The 17165-nt window shown below is 34.1% G+C and overlaps 3 protein-coding genes and 1 long non-coding RNA gene across 5 annotated transcripts; 2 read left to right on the plus strand and 2 right to left on the minus strand.

Moving 5' to 3' along the window:
* Positions 1558-7101, minus strand: LOC109342063 (aspartate--tRNA ligase 2, cytoplasmic-like). Its single transcript, XM_019580051.1, has 10 exons — positions 6508-7101; positions 5691-5801; positions 5382-5495; positions 4976-5266; positions 4776-4886; positions 4541-4594; positions 2708-2787; positions 2492-2610; positions 2091-2205; positions 1558-1977 (listed from the first exon to the last, which is right to left on the minus strand). Exons 1-10 carry the CDS (start codon positions 7027-7029, stop codon positions 1851-1853), a joined length of 1644 nt encoding a protein of 547 aa, XP_019435596.1. The 5' UTR covers positions 7030-7101; the 3' UTR covers positions 1558-1850.
* On the minus strand, positions 8329-12053 carry LOC109342066 (syntaxin-61-like). 2 transcript variants are annotated; one of them, XM_019580054.1, is made up of 7 exons: positions 11903-12026; positions 10975-11085; positions 10101-10218; positions 9709-9902; positions 9067-9157; positions 8818-8883; positions 8329-8724 (listed from the first exon to the last, which is right to left on the minus strand). In XM_019580054.1, the coding sequence occupies exons 2-7, from the start codon at positions 11037-11039 to the stop codon at positions 8614-8616; spliced, it is 645 nt and encodes a 214-aa protein (XP_019435599.1). In that variant the 5' UTR covers positions 11040-11085; positions 11903-12026; the 3' UTR covers positions 8329-8613. The 2 variants fall into 2 exon arrangements, with proteins under 2 accessions (XP_019435599.1, XP_019435598.1); XM_019580053.1 differs by having other exon boundaries at positions 8330-8724; positions 10101-10214; positions 11903-12053.
* LOC109342067 lies at positions 9081-9708 on the plus strand. Its single transcript, XR_002107029.1, has 2 exons — positions 9081-9216; positions 9317-9708. It is a non-coding gene; the product is annotated as an uncharacterized LOC109342067 (long non-coding RNA).
* LOC109342065 lies at positions 12722-16741 on the plus strand. The gene is made up of 6 exons (XM_019580052.1): positions 12722-12970; positions 13475-13602; positions 13958-14127; positions 14861-14938; positions 15516-15660; positions 16099-16741. Exons 1-6 carry the CDS (start codon positions 12856-12858, stop codon positions 16513-16515), a joined length of 1053 nt encoding a protein of 350 aa, XP_019435597.1. The 5' UTR covers positions 12722-12855; the 3' UTR covers positions 16516-16741.

Genomic DNA, 17165 nt, shown 5'->3' on the forward strand with positions numbered 1-17165 from the left:
TTATACTATTAAGATACCCATCCCATACCATGGGGGACTTGTTCTTTTATTATTTATTTGAAGTATGGAACATGATCTTTTCAGATCACTCACCAAGCCTTAGAGTTTAGCATTACCATTTCATATTACATTTAACTTTCATCAAACAATAATTCATCACTTAGATGTTGAGTACCAATTGGTAAAATATAGAATTAACTTGCAGATGAATAATGTGTTGCTAGATTCTCAGGATAATCAAAAGACTAAGAATTTGATTATTGGGAGTGACACTTGTTAGGATAGGCAGTCACACACCATATTAATTTCTTAGCCATAAAGTGATGGAATACCTTTGATTGTACAAAAAAAAAAAATCATTTTTTTTGCATTTTTTTCTCATACTTCATAAAATGGGAGTTTCACAAACATTTACAGTAAGTCATCTCCTACAGTATCGTGGAAAGGTGCAAAAAAAAAAAAATTCCAGTGAATTGGATATGCTTATCGAGCATATCCAAGAACTGATATGACAATACATATTTTTTGCATATGATTTTATTCTAGTTGCAAACTTTTAGAGAGAAATTAAATATGAAGCTAAAAATATGAAAAAATATGGGACTTTTGTAAAGTCAAAATAAGACAGTCTATTTTAATAAGAAATAGACAATCCACGAGAGGTGAAAATTGGAGATTAAACTTTACTACTGCTCACTTGATTTAAGTATATTTAGTTAATCATACAACATAAAGATGACAACTACAAGTTCAATCGGTGGATGAATGATGATGTATTTCAAGTGTCGTATGTAATAGAAAAGTATCACAGTTTTAGAGAAAATTTTACCATACAACTATAAAACCTTCAATATTATATGAGATAGAATGTAAAACATCAATAACAAAAGAAATTTAATGTAGCAAAGATGAGAATCTTTATTGGATGAATGAACATAATAGACGATAGGATTATAAATGAATATATTAAGAAGGAAAGTTTAGGTAACTCCTATTATAAAAAGAAAAGACACTAGAGTCATTTTAAATGGCTTGTGCATAGGTAGAGTAGACTGTTAAAAGTCTCACTAAGGAAAGTAAACCATATGTAATTAGTCTAATTTCTAGAGACAAAAAGACAAGAAAATTGTAATCCAAATAGTTCTGAAATTTTTAGATATTTTGTCAAATAAACATCATATATTGTAAAGCATTAATGAGATGTTTGATCCATGTATTCATTCCATGACTCCATCAAATAAGGTTCCATTTTATACACTGCAGTACAAAGAATGACATGAGGCACTGGCTCCACAACTGTTGCTAATATTTGTCCCTTTTCTCTTTCTATTTATCGACATGATTACCATGTTGCATTGTTCCCAATTACCAATTCAAACTACCCATCTTTCTTGGTATGTCACATAACAGACAAACAATATTTTTACACACTTCACCTAATTATACATTATTATAACATGTTACCAAGCTCACTTGTATGTAACATGGGAAGGATATTTTAGTGTGGATCAAAATGACCCCCTTTGTATTTTGAAACCCAATTGCCAAATCCAGATCCAATGCAAAACAGATTAAAATATGAGCCCAAGAATGTGTGCCTATAAAATCCAATGCAAAATAGAGTACAAGCAACAACCAGAACCAGCCATCTCCATCAAACTAAATTGATGTTTTATTCTTCAAAAATGGGTTTAAACAGACATGCAGTGTAGCATTCAAAATATTGCATGGAGACAGACATTGTTAATTCAAAAGATATCTTCAGTGAATTGTACGGGAAGAAACATGTTGCAATTGTAAAAACTGTTAAGATTCAATATCAGAGCCACTGTTTGGATAAAATATGATAATCATGGAGCAAGCCTTAATGGGTCGCGCGGAAAAAGTGATGTTTTGCGAATGTTATTCAGGCCGCAGAAGAGCATTACCACACGCTCCAAACCTACTCCAAAACCACCATGTAATGGTGCACCATATCTGCAAGTTCATTAATCAAGCAATTAGTTTCTAATTAATTATTTTACACAATTTAATTGCCAAATCAAAGCAACCACAAGTGAAAACATTGGAGAACAGATGATAAATAATACCTGAAAGAATCAATATATGTAGATATTGTCTTCACATCAATGCCCCAAGCCTCTGCACGTTTTTCCAGAAGATCTGGCTTATGGACACGCTGAGCTCCTGAAATTATCTCCTCGCCTAAGGGAAGAATACACACAAATTCATATCAAACAACAGTGACAGAAACCCCAACCTTCTCTCTCTCTCTCTCTCTCTCTCTATATATATATATATATATATATATATATATACATACACACAGTTAACCTTTTTGTTCATCATATTTTGACTAAATTCTATCTCAAAGTTGATGTACATGAAACATTTTTATATATGCAAAGAGGCATGATAATTAAACCAGATTGAAAAGTCAAGTGCAAAACTATTCATACCAAGGCATCATATGTTATAGCTTATTGCTTACCTCGAATAAAAACATCAAATGAGTTACTGTACTCTTCTGGATTGTCATAGCAAGGCATTGTATAAAATGGCCTAATAGCCAAAGGGTACCGGTAAAGGATATAGAACTCTGTCCCATACCTATAAATAGAATTTCAACCCAATTATATTATTAAAAATATCAGCTCAAACCAACAAAGAAAAAATATTTAGTGCTAAGAATTTGAGAAGTAATTACTTCTCTGCAACTAGCTGGCCCAGTTTCCTTTCTGCTTCAGTATTCAGGTCACCGAAAGGTTCAATTTCTATTCCAACTTCCTGCAAAGGAAATCATTACTAGCTGCAAGATATGCATGTGGTAAATTCCTGCTATTCTGTAGTTATAGTAGGTTTAGGTCCTTTTTCAAGTCTGGAGATCAATGATTTAACAGGGGTAATGACATCCCATAAAGAATCATCTATAAGAGAAGAAATAGCCAGGAAGACCTCAGAGCGTCGGCTCTTGCACCGGTAAAACTTAAATTAAAGAGGAGGGGAAAAGTAGCTATGCAATTATCATTTTGTGTGGGGATTAAGAGTTACAGGTCTCTCAAATACATAGGAGGTTGAGTGAAATAATTTCAACTTATCAATGTGATCTCTGGTTCTGTACTGCACTGGTACTGATCAGAATTAAATAATAAAATTCAATTGTTCTTCCTAATTCTGAACCAGTTCCTACGAACTAGTATCATAGTTCCCCAGCTGGGACTTACGGTAGGTACATAAATGGAGAGCCCAATCTTCGAAGGAGAGAACGCTTATTGGTGGGTGATAAGCCTAATGGAGTATTTTGATGCAAAGGTACCTGATGCAGTGAAGCTATGAAAAAGAGGTCTTGCTCACACTTGGTACACAGAGTGAGGGTGTGGATAACCAACTGTGACGTGGTGGTGATTGTTGAAGATACTGGTCAAACACTTCCAGCCCGAGTAGGCGAGTACAACTTGGACTGTCCAGTTTGTTTTGGGATGAAGAATTGAAAACAGAATAAGAACCGCCCAACCACATATAGAGACAAACAGAGAAGGACCCAGTGGTGGAAATGTCGGGGGCCAATAATATGGAGGAGGAATCATCAGATGAAGGTGGTGACACAGCAATAGTCCACCATTTCAAGAAATCAGATTGATTGTGAATGCTAGGGGAGTGTCTTACAGTGATAAAGAAACATCAGAATCATGGCTATATCATGCTAGAGTACATGTGGGGGTGGTGAACAACATGCACATGTCATATGAACAAGAGAAACAGCCAAAAAACTGTAGGTTTTAAGAAGTCTAGTCAGCTTACGGGCACCGCCAGACTAAGATCCTCGTACAGCTGTGGATGAAACACTTTCGGTTAGGCCACTACCACCGCCTGAACAACCAGGCCAGGATCCTCATACAGAAGCTAATGGTACACTCACTGTTAAGTCAGGAGAGATGATGGCCACATCTCAACCCTAAACCAGTAGCACAGTTGCAAAGAAGGGAACAGGGACTCAAAGGAAATTGAAGAAAAGAGGCAATGTTTTAACTTAATGGGCCACACACAAGTATTTTGGGAAAAGCATTGAATTTCTAAAACATGGTATTATTTTCTGAACATAATGGGTCAAGGCCCAACTCAGTAAGTGCTGAAAATAAATCTGAGATGGAAAATATCCCATATTCTATTGATACATGTGGTCCCTTTGTTCTACTATCTGATGTGAATGCATGGGAAGGAGAGATTCATAGTTTTGTAGAAAAGGAGGTGAACAAATTACATCATAACACAGCAAAATTAAAACTGGAAGCAATTGCTTTAAGTGAATAGTTTTTTTATCAATGCAATCATAGTTTTTTATAGTTTTTTCCATTGTATAATATTGATCTCTGGTTCTTACCATGATGGTACTAATAAAAGTGAGTTCACCTAGTAGGGGCTAAGGCTTGGTTGTTGTTGCAATTGCATAATAAAATTCATTGACTTTTTCCTAATTTTGAACCAGTTCATATCAATCTAACAGTTACCAATTATTTAGTTAGCAAACTTTTAAGCTTACCTTGAGCATCTGAACTCCTTCTTCATATGTAAGCCGCAGAGTCTTGCGCAAATACTACACACATTCGAAGGCGATTGTCAGATCAGAACCAAAAATAAATAGCAAGTGCATTCATATCAAATATTACACAATAAAGCATCATATACACACTACATAATGATTTTACTTATGTACTAAACTCTTCGCAATTGATAGTGTGACAATTCCACTACATAAGAAAATAGAAACGAAATACCTTTAAGGGTTCAAATGGGTATTGCTTCCTCACAGCTTCCAGTTCTTTCTTACAATTCTGGTTCAAACTGTCAAACAATGTGACAAATAATCTATCAACTACATCCATAACCTGCCCAAAAATAGAAGTCATCAATAAATCAGGTTATTCCCATCAATATTTTCAAAAGATGTCTCAAAATAATGCTTCTTATAATATACCTCAAAATAATGCTTCTTAATCTCCATTTCAATATCAAGACCTGTAAACTCACACAGATGTCTGTGAGTGTATGAATCCTCTGCTCTAAACACAGGACCAATCTCAAAAACACGGCCAAGATCACCACATAGCGACATTTGCTTGTGAAGCTGAGGTGATTGAGCTAGGCAAGCCGGTTGGCCTTTGTAGTCCAGTCTAAAAACAGCAGCTCCACCCTCACTAGATCCAGCAATCAACTTTGGAGTGTGGATTTCAACAAACCCTTCAGATAATAAGAATTGTCTGAATGCCTGCCCAACAGTGCCATTAAAAGTAAATCAGATCAATCAGCAAGGCACCACACTGCAAATGTGAGTGTCTCATTATGCATTTATTTCAATACACTGAAAGATTGTGTGGCTTTACATTTCCAACTTGAGATTGAATGCGGAAAATCCCTTGATTAGCTGGTGTCCGCAAGTCAAGTACTCTAAAGTTCAAACGTGTATCCTGATTGACACGAACAAATTGTTCACCTTCCTGCACAAATTAAAAAACCATCAACATTCATGTAGATGGGAGAAAAAATGAACACTTCTTTTGGTGCAACCATCACTCAAAGGACATGCAGGGAGATTGAAATAATATGCAGAACAACACTTGTAAAATAAATTGCTCAAAAAAGAGTGAACACAAGGACAAGAAACCATAGACACATAACTCTAATCAATGTACCTGAAGGGCCTTCTCAATTTCAACTTCACTTCGAGCAGCATCCTCAATATTAATTGGTAGATTTGGGACAGCCCTACTAACACAGTACAATTTCCTCACTTGAACTTCAACCTAAAAGAAAACAACCCCACAAGTATAATCATAAATAAAGATCCGCAATAAAACATTCAATTGTATGAAAAGTATCATTAATCAATGATTATATAAGAGCAATCTTCAATTAGAAATTATCCTAACCATTTTAGAGGCAAACCCTTTAAAGAATAGTCACAAAAGTTAATAGTGTTAACCTATTTTATAATCATAACTTCATCCATTCTAGAAATGGTTTAGTTAGTTTAAAGTTAAAGTTTATACCATTTAGCTAACATAAATTTAATGGTGGTTCCAATGTTAGTTCATACAGAACTAGTTACATCTATTAAATAGATGTCTTATGATTTAGTCATTCATGAGTAAAATCAGTTTTTTTTATACATAAAATCAGCTAATTTGTAAGATGGAAACATATGTAACTAGCAAGAACTATAGTGCTCCACTAAACATTCATAAAATAGTCTGTGAAATGAATTAATTTAGAGTAAACCACAACACACTATAGAGATCATATCAGCCCTAAAATTGAAGTCAGTCACTCAGTCAAATAGGTCTCTATGATATATAAACTAATAAATTTCAGATGAACTGTTGCATGCAATTCAGGGATTAATATGACTGATTCAAGTGAAACCATGGTTACAAATTGAGGAAATAATAGTATCAATCATTGAAATATATAAAAATGAATCGCATTAAAATGAGAAAAGGATAAACGAACATTTTGTTGTGTGGCAGCTTTGATGGCAGCATCGGGAACAGATATTTCGCCTTCAACATCAACTATAGACTCACGGCTAAGTGAAGCGGCGAATTTCACCATCTGAATACTCACAATATCAGGTTGAACCTGAACCAAACACTGCACAGTGTAACCATTTTCCCTTATAACCAGAAACGCCATTTTCTTCCCAACAGGTCTAATTGTTTGTACTCTCCCTCGAATCAGAACCTGTTGTCCCTTCAATGAAGGGACTAGGGTTTCAATTCGGCTCCAGTTGTTCACATCGACCGGTGTTTTGGATTGGAGTTCGACGAGTGGTATGTCGCCGTAATTGGCGGCGAGGGGATCGTCCTCGACGGAGAGATTGGAAGTGGTGGCAGAGAGGGCGGCGAGTTCTTGTTTGCGGCGGAGCTTTTCTTGCTTGGCGGCTTCCTTTTTTGCCGCTTTTTTGCTTATGGCTGCGGCGTTATCTGGTTGCGACGGCGGCGGCACTTGTTCTTGGGTTTCGGAAGACGACATCGTTTTGCAGAGAGTGAGTAGATAACAAGCTTTTGAGGTTTTGTATGTTATTTCTTTTCGTTTTCTCCTTGGGTTTATTATATATACTGAAGAAAAGTGAATGTGAGGGTAATGGAAGAAAAAAATTTAGGGTTGGTGCCATTGGGTTAAAAATTAATAGTTAATTATTTTCCCAACCAATACAATTGATAGCACACATAGTGACATAATTTGTGAGACAAGAAACAATTGATGTATACTCATTGGGTTGGAGGAACATTGTTGTGAGCTGGTGGAAGAAATTTTTTTGATACTACTGTGTTCTCTTATCCATAAGAAATCAATTATGTCTAAAGTGTTGATTATCCTTCCTACGAGTGTTATTCATATAAATCGAATTATTGATTTTATGAAAATTTAGTTCTACTACTAAACAAATATTTTATTATTCGTGGACATTACTGTGGGTTAGGAACCAATTTTTTTAATAACCCAACAAACCGAAGACTGTTATTGGAATATTGGCACACAGAAACGAAATGAGTATGAGAAAATAGTTTCACACGGTTTGAGTTTTTCTAACTTGTCAACTTACAAATAAATAATATATGTAATGATTAGAATGTTTAATATATATATATTGTTGTAGAAGTTTGGCATTATTTAGTATTAGGAGTAAGAGAATTCAATATTATATATTGAAATTATAATATTAGAGGTAGTTGAAATCTAATCCGATTTACTAACTCATTTTTATCTAATCATTATCAGGTCTAAATATAGTCAGAGTTAAGGTTGAGTTCAAGTTTAAAAATTAAACATAATCAATATTTTAAGTCAAATAAAAAACAAACATAATTCGCCTCGACTTGTCTCATAGTCGCTTATTCATTCATTTGTATGTCTATTCAATTATACACAGAGTAAGGAGATCTCTTTCAATCTCTTTTCCTTGCTCCTTTCTAGACCCAAAATTTGTGTGTAGGAAAAACATTTTCTTATTTTCTATATCTTTCTTACATCAACTTTATAACCATAGATGACAAAAAACTTTTGCATTTGAAACAATAGTATATAAATAATCAATGAGTATAGAGTAGATGTGAAAGTTGGTTTCAAGAAAAATGATATGAACATTGCCCATACATATCAAAATGGACAATGAACACCAAAAGTAGTCAAGTAGTTTTATTTTTAAAGGTTCAAAAGAAAGATATCAACTGAGTTTTGTTCAAAATATTTTTTCTGTCACAATCACATGCAAAGTAATGTAATAACTCTTAAGGTTTGTTAATGTAACAACTCTTAAGGTTGAAGAGTTTAGTGTAACCCAGTTTACCTTATTATTAAATAATGTCAGAAATCATTATAAAACAAATTACAATAGTTCAAAAAAAAATGCTACTAGTTCAGATCATATTTATAAAATCAATTTGTTCAGAATCAAAATCCTCGTAAGTATATTTTGCTACCCTTTTTTCATCAGGATCAGAATTTTCAGCAACCTTCAAGAGACTAAAAAAGGCTTCAATTTAGTTAATAGATATATCTCATGCTCCATTAATCTTGTATCTTCTTCACAAAAACTGAGATATCTTTTCATGACTAAGTGAAGAATACCAAGATAAAGAGGAAAATGAACAAAGCCAGCAAACCCAATATCATCATGATCTGGCCCTTTACACTAGCCTTCTTCATGATCATTCCAACTTTTTTCTGAGATCGTAACCGAAAAGAAACATTTCAATCTTCACATTGAATAGGTCGTAATCACTTTAATAAGAGAATGGAAACTATAGCAGAACTCACTTGGACAAAATCTAGACGATTAGATGTACTGTCCATCTCAGAACCAAGTTCATCGATAATCTTTTCCTGAAGCATCAAGACAATCACAATTTTAGAACGATAAATTTCTCGCAGAAATTGAATCAGGCATAAGAGCACAACTTCTAAAGACACTTGAAGGAAACACATAAATAAACAAATGTTATCTAGTCTCATACTTTTTGAATCAAAATAGCTAGAAGCATTGAACATAAAACCTCTCAAATCTACCTGTGCTAGGAGTTCTTCGTGTATTGTAAGTCCAACACCTCCAATTCTTTGTACACTCAAAGTAAGCTCATCCAACTCCTCATCCTGCCTCCTATGAGCACCAATTGATATAATATAAATAATAGACAAAGTAGAAACCAGAGGAAGATAGTTTTCACAAAAAGAATATGTATCCCGAGAAATCTCTCTAAGGTTACCTGCTACGATGTCTTATAAAATTTTCCCATTTTTTTTCTTCAACGGGAAAGAGAAGGAAATCCATGATTTTAGTTTTGATTCTTATTTAATAGTAATAGCATATCAAAACAACACTAAAATATAATTGGCAGTGATGATAATGAGAAACAAAATCCTTTCGCGAACAGAAATTTTGAAGTAGTAGAACAGCACAAAAATGTGAATGTCTTCAGTCTTCAGAGTTTCAACCAAGTAATATAAAGGAGCTCACTTCCGTCTCGGAAAGCAGAGGAGAGAAGTGGAAAATATAATTCAATCAACTCAAGAGGTCAAACAAACAACCAATACAATTTTTTCTACCTCATGTGCACACAGTCAATTAAAATTGGCGAGGCTATGCCAAGCAAAAGACAAATGCTTAATTCAATGTCACACGCAAGAGATATAAAGAGCGGAAATAAGTACTTTATTAGAAGCATCTGTCTATCTGATTCTGATTCTATGAAATCATCACTATCTTGGGCAGCATAATTGTTGGATATATCAGATTGATGAGAATTTGGATGCCTCATTAATTCCCTGTGCATCCCATTGACACTAGCATGGTTTGTTTTATTTGGACCGTTTTCAGCTTCAGCAGCTTTCTTCACTGTCCGCACCTAATAATATGCTAAAATCATTCCGGAGTACCATGCAGATATAAAGAGACAAGAGAATGTAATGTGTGTGATACTATCAAGAGAATGTATTAATAAGAGAATAACACAAGAACTAACAACTATATGTTACTTTAAGAAGAAGAAAAGTTGAATGTATTCTCCACAATCTTACTAAAGTTTGGCATATGTTATGGATACCTGGGTACGAGCACTGCTGGTCCACCTCTTACGGTTTTCAATCTCCAATTCATCAATGCCATACCAAGAAGGATCTCTAGATGCTACAGCAATTGCTTTGTCCAATTCATCCACCTTCCTATCAAAAAGATACATTTCAGCCACTTGGATAGGTTATATTGTAGGGCGGAGGAGGGACATGCAACTAAGAGATGATCGACTCCAAACATTAAGATGCATGATGAAGAGATGGTACATAGTCTTAATAATCTAAAGGTGTGCTTGTGGAGTTGAAAGTGATTTTCTATCTGTTTTCCAATCTCTAACAACCAGCAAAGAATGAAAATCGAGACATTTCCATCCGACTCCATTTTTCCTCCCCTCCTTATTTTTCGCCTTTTCTAGGACACGGAAAGAGAAGGGAAGAAATCAAATAAAAGAGAAGGGAAGAAACTGGAGAGTTGGATGTTTAAAACAAACAAAGGGAAGGAAATGTGGTGATCAACAAAAATAAATTATTATAATACATTTTGACAAATTCTCAACTATCAATAAGCTGTTATGTTAACAGTATATTTCAACAATGATATTAGATCACATTCACAAATATTTTTCGCACACAGTCCTCATAGCATGAATTGTTCTATTGCACAGCATACATAATACATTGGAGGACTTTGGTCAGTTAAGCACAAATCCCTCATTTTCCTTCCGGCCTAAAAAATATCCTTACAGAGGGAGGGTTACCCCCTCCTTCTCTCCTTGATTATACTCTACCGAGCATAACTTAAGTGATGCAATGATGGCAATGCCATATTTGAAGAATGAAAAAGAGCACTCAAAACAAAAAAATTAAGTCAAGTTATCACTAGTTTTGCATATGCAATGGATATACCTGCCATTTAATACTTTCACAGCCGGTAAGAACTTCCTTTGAAAGATGTGATCGCTCCCCAGCATCAGGAGTGTTTTCCCATTGGTGAAAAGTAGATTGCAACTTATCAATCTTCACAGAAAAGGAAAAAATTAAAAATCCGACAACAAAATATGGATTTAGATCCTCGAAAATGTGAGGGTCACTGGGGTGCCCTTTAGTGGATAAAGTGTAAAATTATAACCATTGATTCAAACAAGTCCATAATTCATCATAAACATGTATCTTTTTCATAACCTCGACAGTTTATTATCCAATCAATAGTTACATTTGCACTACACTCTTAAGTGCACCCCAAAGACAAATCCAAAAAATATATATCATCCTATTCCAACAAAAAAAAAAATCATACATCTCATTTCTTTTCAGCATGAGATGTATGATTTGTGGGAGCGACACTTATTGGGAGGGACAGTCACGAACCCCGGAAGGAATTAGTTCCTTGCCCAAAAAGGTGAAGGGATGCCCTTGGTAGTACCCAAAAAAAATCAAACATTTCATTTCTTTTCAGCATGTTGCATTCCAACTACACATATACCCTTAAGAAATCATGTCCACAGATACAGATCACAACTGGGTTTTCTTCAAAATCTCAAATTTGGTTTAAAAAAATAGCATAACCACATAAATTACTTATGAGATCAGAGGAAAATGAAAAAACCTATTTTCAAACAAAACCTTAAAAATAAAAAAATGAATAATTCACTCAGATAGAAGTTTCCCATTTCAGCAATCAAATTTAAGATGGTGAATCATGTAAAGTCACAGATCCAATGATACAAATAGTGGAGAAATCGTGCAGCAACTTTAATAATAATACATGATTGTTGAATAAAAATTGAAAATTTATGTATTCCCAATTGAGAATAAAAGGGGAAAAACAACATACAGAATCTTGAATCTCTTCCTTGACAACGTAGAATGGATCTTGAGCTGAGGGCATCTTATGGAGTGTTACACACAGAGATAGAGAAAATTGGAAAAACAGTGTTACACTCTGTTTTCTCTCTTCTATTTCATTTCTCAACTTTTATATTGATGTTTATTCAATAAATTTCTCATTATTTTATCCTCAAATATAAGAGAGTTCATAATAAATGGGCAAAATTAATATTTTAGTTTCTTAATTTAATTGTTTGTTTTATTTTTGTACGTTAACTTTTCGTTTCATTTAGTTGTTCAACATTTATTTGTGGACATTAACTTGGCCGAAAATGAACACAAAACTTGATGAATAATTTAAGAAGAAAAAAGTTAATTTAACAAATATTTTTAATTAAATATTTGAAGGGAAATAATTTTTAAAAAAATGATACTTTATGCTCAATAAAATATGCCCTCCAACTTGGTGGGTAATTAAGCCTAGCAAAAAGAATACACAAAAAAAAATTGTATTTTATCCACACAAAAAAAAATTGTATGTCATTTGGTCATTGTTATTTTTTTATCTATATTTTTTTGTAATATCATCAATTTTTTTTATAAGAAACTAATCTCATTTGAGATACGTCAGATACGTGGTTGTTCATTTTGATAAGTATTGTTTTGTTTAAAAGAATTGAATATTTTACATTTTAAAGATTTAACATGACCTTAAACGACTACCTCTTTGAACAAATGTTCGTTCACAGGAATCGAACTCTTAATTCATTTATCCATAATAAATATAGAAAAAACATAGAAAAAACAATGTAAAAAAAAACATAGTCGGTTTGGTTTATTTGTGAAGCAGAACAAAGACAACACATTGATTTCGACCTCGTTCATTTTGGTTCCTCTGATCTGTCTGAGTCTTGTGTTTTTCTACCTCAATTCTCATCGTTATTTTTTCTTCTAATTTTGATGGATGAAGATAAAAAAGGTGCAAAGGTATTGGCTAATTCTTTGCATAACCTTCATTTGAATCCCCCTTCTACTATCAACAACTCCATTCCAATTACCCATCTTCAATTTCCCGGTAAATTTTCAATCTTATATTTTTTTTTTCCTTTTTGTTTCAATTGGGGTGCTATGTTATTGCTAAAGTTTTAAACTTTATAAGATATGTGATTAATTTCACTTGCTCCTTTTTTATGGGGTTCATTGGATTTTGAAACAGCCTTGACAAAACATCTTCGAATGCAGTGTTTCTTTTCCAAGTTGGAAACTTTGAGAGAGAGAAAATAATTAAATGAAAAACCCTCATTTGGAGTTTTTACCTTTGTTGATTTCATATCTGTATTTTCTGCTTTCATCATGTCACTTATTGTTATTGGGCTTTGTTTGTATTACTGGCTTATGCACTTGACTTACCCTTACTAGGTTTGGGTATTTTACACAAGTTCATATGTTTGCTGCTAAAAAAAGTTTACACAAGTTCATTTGTTTAATAACCTTGGTGGTAGTGACAACATTTGTTATTGTTGGCTCTTTTTTTCTGAAGTTTATGGTACAAAAAAGGCATTACATAATTTTTATACAGGGTTGCTTCCGAAGAAGATAAAGCCTCCAAGTTTAGTGAGCTTGTGTGTTGGAGTTATTGGCAGACATTTGGAGGATATCATTACAGATTTGAATGAGATTGCTACGAACTTGCCAGCCGATATAAAGGTAGCTTTGTAGAGAATGATCATGTGATTCATGTCTATTCAAATCTCTTAATAGGTCATTTATACCAATGCAAATACTTGTCTGAAAGTTATATTGTATGCAATGCAAATCTCGGGGAAATGTTTCTTCAAGAGAGAATGTTTTATTTGTCATATAGATTCTGCTGAGGCACTGACTTGGTGAACAAGGATATTTTTTAAGTGGTTGAACTTGAAAATGTTGTTTTGCTTACCTTCCTAAACATTTTCTTATATATCCATTGTTAAGAATCCTGCGTTATGTTTTGTAACCCGCAAAAAAGGAAACCTTCATTATGTATGTTACTACGGTTAAAGTATTTAACACTTGATGACAGATGGCATTAGCAGCTATTGCTAGAAGAAGAAGGTTGCTGAATGATGATGTCTTGATTGCTTTAGCTGATACATCCTGGGAAATTCTTGATGTCTCTGGCTCAGATGTTTCCGATTCTGGCTTGATAAAAGCAGCTGAAGTATGCAGATTCATCAAAGCTCTGGATATAAGGTGAAAAAGTACACACACATATATATAATTAACAAAGCGTAGTTTAGTTATGTTGGATCTATCATGCAAAATGATGGAGAAATAGCCGGAGATCAGAGATGTAATCCATAGGATTCAAGCTAGGCGCATAAAATGGAGATGTAAAGAATAAATTTCCACACAACAATACGACCTGCATTGCTATGTGGTAATCGATGCTAGCTGGTAAAACGCCAACAATAGCATAAGCTTAGTGCTGCCTAGTGCCTAATGTAAATGTTGTATTGGATAAGTGGGCATACTATGATAGGATTATGGGGGAATGCATTAAATAGAAAGTAGAGGTAGTACATATTTTGACAAAAGGATGGTTGAATTTCGTCTTAGGTGGTTGAGCCACGTATGAAGAAGACCATTAGAAATAATAGTAAGGAGAATTAGTCAGGCGGAGGATATCTCAATAGTTCGAGGTTGATAGAAACCGAGAAAAACTGTAGGTGAAGCCATTTAAAAGGACATATTTTCAAGTTTCGTAATACATTTCATACATAATGGTCTAGTTTGTGGTCTTAAGCTTATGTGGTGCCATATTGACATGTTATATGTGCCCAATACAATTATGTAATGATTAATTAATTTTCTTCACTTTGATTCTATATCCAGCATGCTAGCAAACATTTTTGCAGTTTACTGTATGTGTTTTATATCATACTTTCTCTTTCAGAGTCACTTGATGTATTGAGATTATTTGCAGTCGGTGCACCAAAATTACTGCTACTGGTATATCTGAACTTGTGAAGCATTGCCGTTTATTGGAGACATTAAGATGCGGGTACATATCTTGCACGTTATAATACCTTTGTAGTTATACTTCATTGTTAATACAAATACCATCTACCCCTTTGTGCTGTTTTAGTGTGTATTTCAGTTGTTATTTATTGCTTCAAACTTGAAAACTTCAAATTTCACATTGATGGACCATTTTATTACCATGTTCAGATTATTGTTGCATCTGTCACACTTTTATAGGTAGGAACTTATAATGTGTAAATTGAGTGCGCTGGTAAAAATGATCAAAACTAAAAATTTACTTATCTACTTATCATGCCTTTGTCTTTGGTATTTAGTTTATTCTCTCAAATGGAAACATTATCTGAAAATTGAGAAGTCATATTTAATGGGTATATTGTGCTATTTTTATTATTTTGTAATAATTATCAAGGTTGATAATCGAGTATTTAGTTCAAATTTTAAAATGAAATGCTTTTTTCCCTCGTGATTCTTTTTTCATAGTATATCACATAATATTCCTCTTTTTCATACATTGCAATCGTACTGGCTAGACGATCGTGTTTTTAATTAGGATTACAGACCTCATAGCAGGCTATGAACCATAATTAATATTGCAGAGGGTGTCCAAGGAGTGACAGCACTGCTCGGAGATGCTTGAATATATTTATACCGAGGCTAGAATATGTGGAGGAGGATTCTTGGGAGGAGCTTGATACGAAAGAAATCACGACTGGTGCACATTCACTCAGATGGCTTGTATGGGTAAGAACTTAAGAGCTTGTTAACTGGATAACGATAATTTGTAATTGAATGTAGATTTTTGTCCTTCCTGAAATGCAAAAAAAAGTTATCTTGCATATTTGGATGGCTTTGTTTTAAGAAAGGATTCGATTGACGGAGAGACACATGCACTGCGCCCCGTCTGGCCCAGAGGGGGATTGGTGAGTATAAAATTGGAATAGGACCTGCTACATCATTTATCGTCTGACAATTGTGCAAGAAGTGATTTAGGGACTTTATATGGTACCCTTATGTCGTCAACTATTCATTGAATGTTGTTTTCATAATGAGTGTTTGATAATATTCGATAGCCGAAGTAATGTTTGACAACTCACCCTGGTACCTTATGCAAAAGATGGGTACTGAAACATTTCTGGTGGTTTATGTTAAATTTAATTCTATTTTGCTTTCTTTTTGCAGCCGAACATTGATAAGAACTCTTTAGAGGACTTTTCCAGAGAGTGCCCACGGATTGTCGTAAATCCGAAGTCATCTCCCTTTGGGTTTATGGGAACTCAAGTTCCATGGGAAGCATTACAAAATATAGTATTGGATGATGCAGTTGTCAAGGATATTGATCCCAGAACATGGACAGTGCATGGGATAGCAGTTAAGCCAATCCTTCCACCTTCTTCAAGCTCCTCTGAATTATCGTTGGCTGAGAAATTCAGACTCGCATTTGAAGAAAGGGACAACCGGTTAGCTCCAAAGCGAGCGAAAAATGCTCGGCAACACCAGCGTCGTGCAGCGAGAGAGTTGATCTTGATGAGCACAAGAGCTAAGTCAATGGTCTTAGCCTCACAAGTAAGCAAGTCTCTCAACAGCAGAGGATCCTGAAGTTGCGAAATGGCGGCGTGTATCTTTTCGGTTATCCTAAAATGTACTGTTAACATATTTTGTACATATGGAAGTTGTTTTAGGTTTGACAGTTTTTTCTGTTTTTCAACAAGTTGGAAAGGTGACACAGCTTTGAATTGGTTTCAGAACACTACCAGAAAAATCTTGTAGTTTGAAATATGTTTGAGATCAAAGTGGACTTTATTTGATGGAGAAATGAGGTTTTCACAATTTGTAAACACACTTCAGTGTTGACAGAGAAATAGCCATGTTTTTCATAATTCCATTTAGTCACTGTAAAATCTATGCGTTAAAAGTGTAAAAATTTATACATAGTCAGTATATCATCAACCATTCATTTGTATTACTTTTATTCAAGAGTCAATGATGATTGAAAATGAATGATGAATAATACAGATGGAGTAGAATTGACAAATGCCATTTCATTTCATTTTTTCTTGGTATACTATGTTAACTCTATATTTAAATTCTTTTCCTCTCTGATTCCATCCATTCAATTACACCACAAATTTTGAACATTGATTCTATCTTAGTAGAGTTAGATCAAAATAAAAATTATTAGTTGATAAATATAAATGTCTTAACTATTTCTATCCTAAAATTATATCCTAAAATCATAAGATGTTTCG

Source organism: Lupinus angustifolius, chromosome LG02 (genome assembly GCF_001865875.1).
Source record: "Lupinus angustifolius cultivar Tanjil chromosome LG02, LupAngTanjil_v1.0, whole genome shotgun sequence".
NCBI lineage: Eukaryota > Viridiplantae > Streptophyta > Magnoliopsida > Fabales > Fabaceae > Lupinus > Lupinus angustifolius.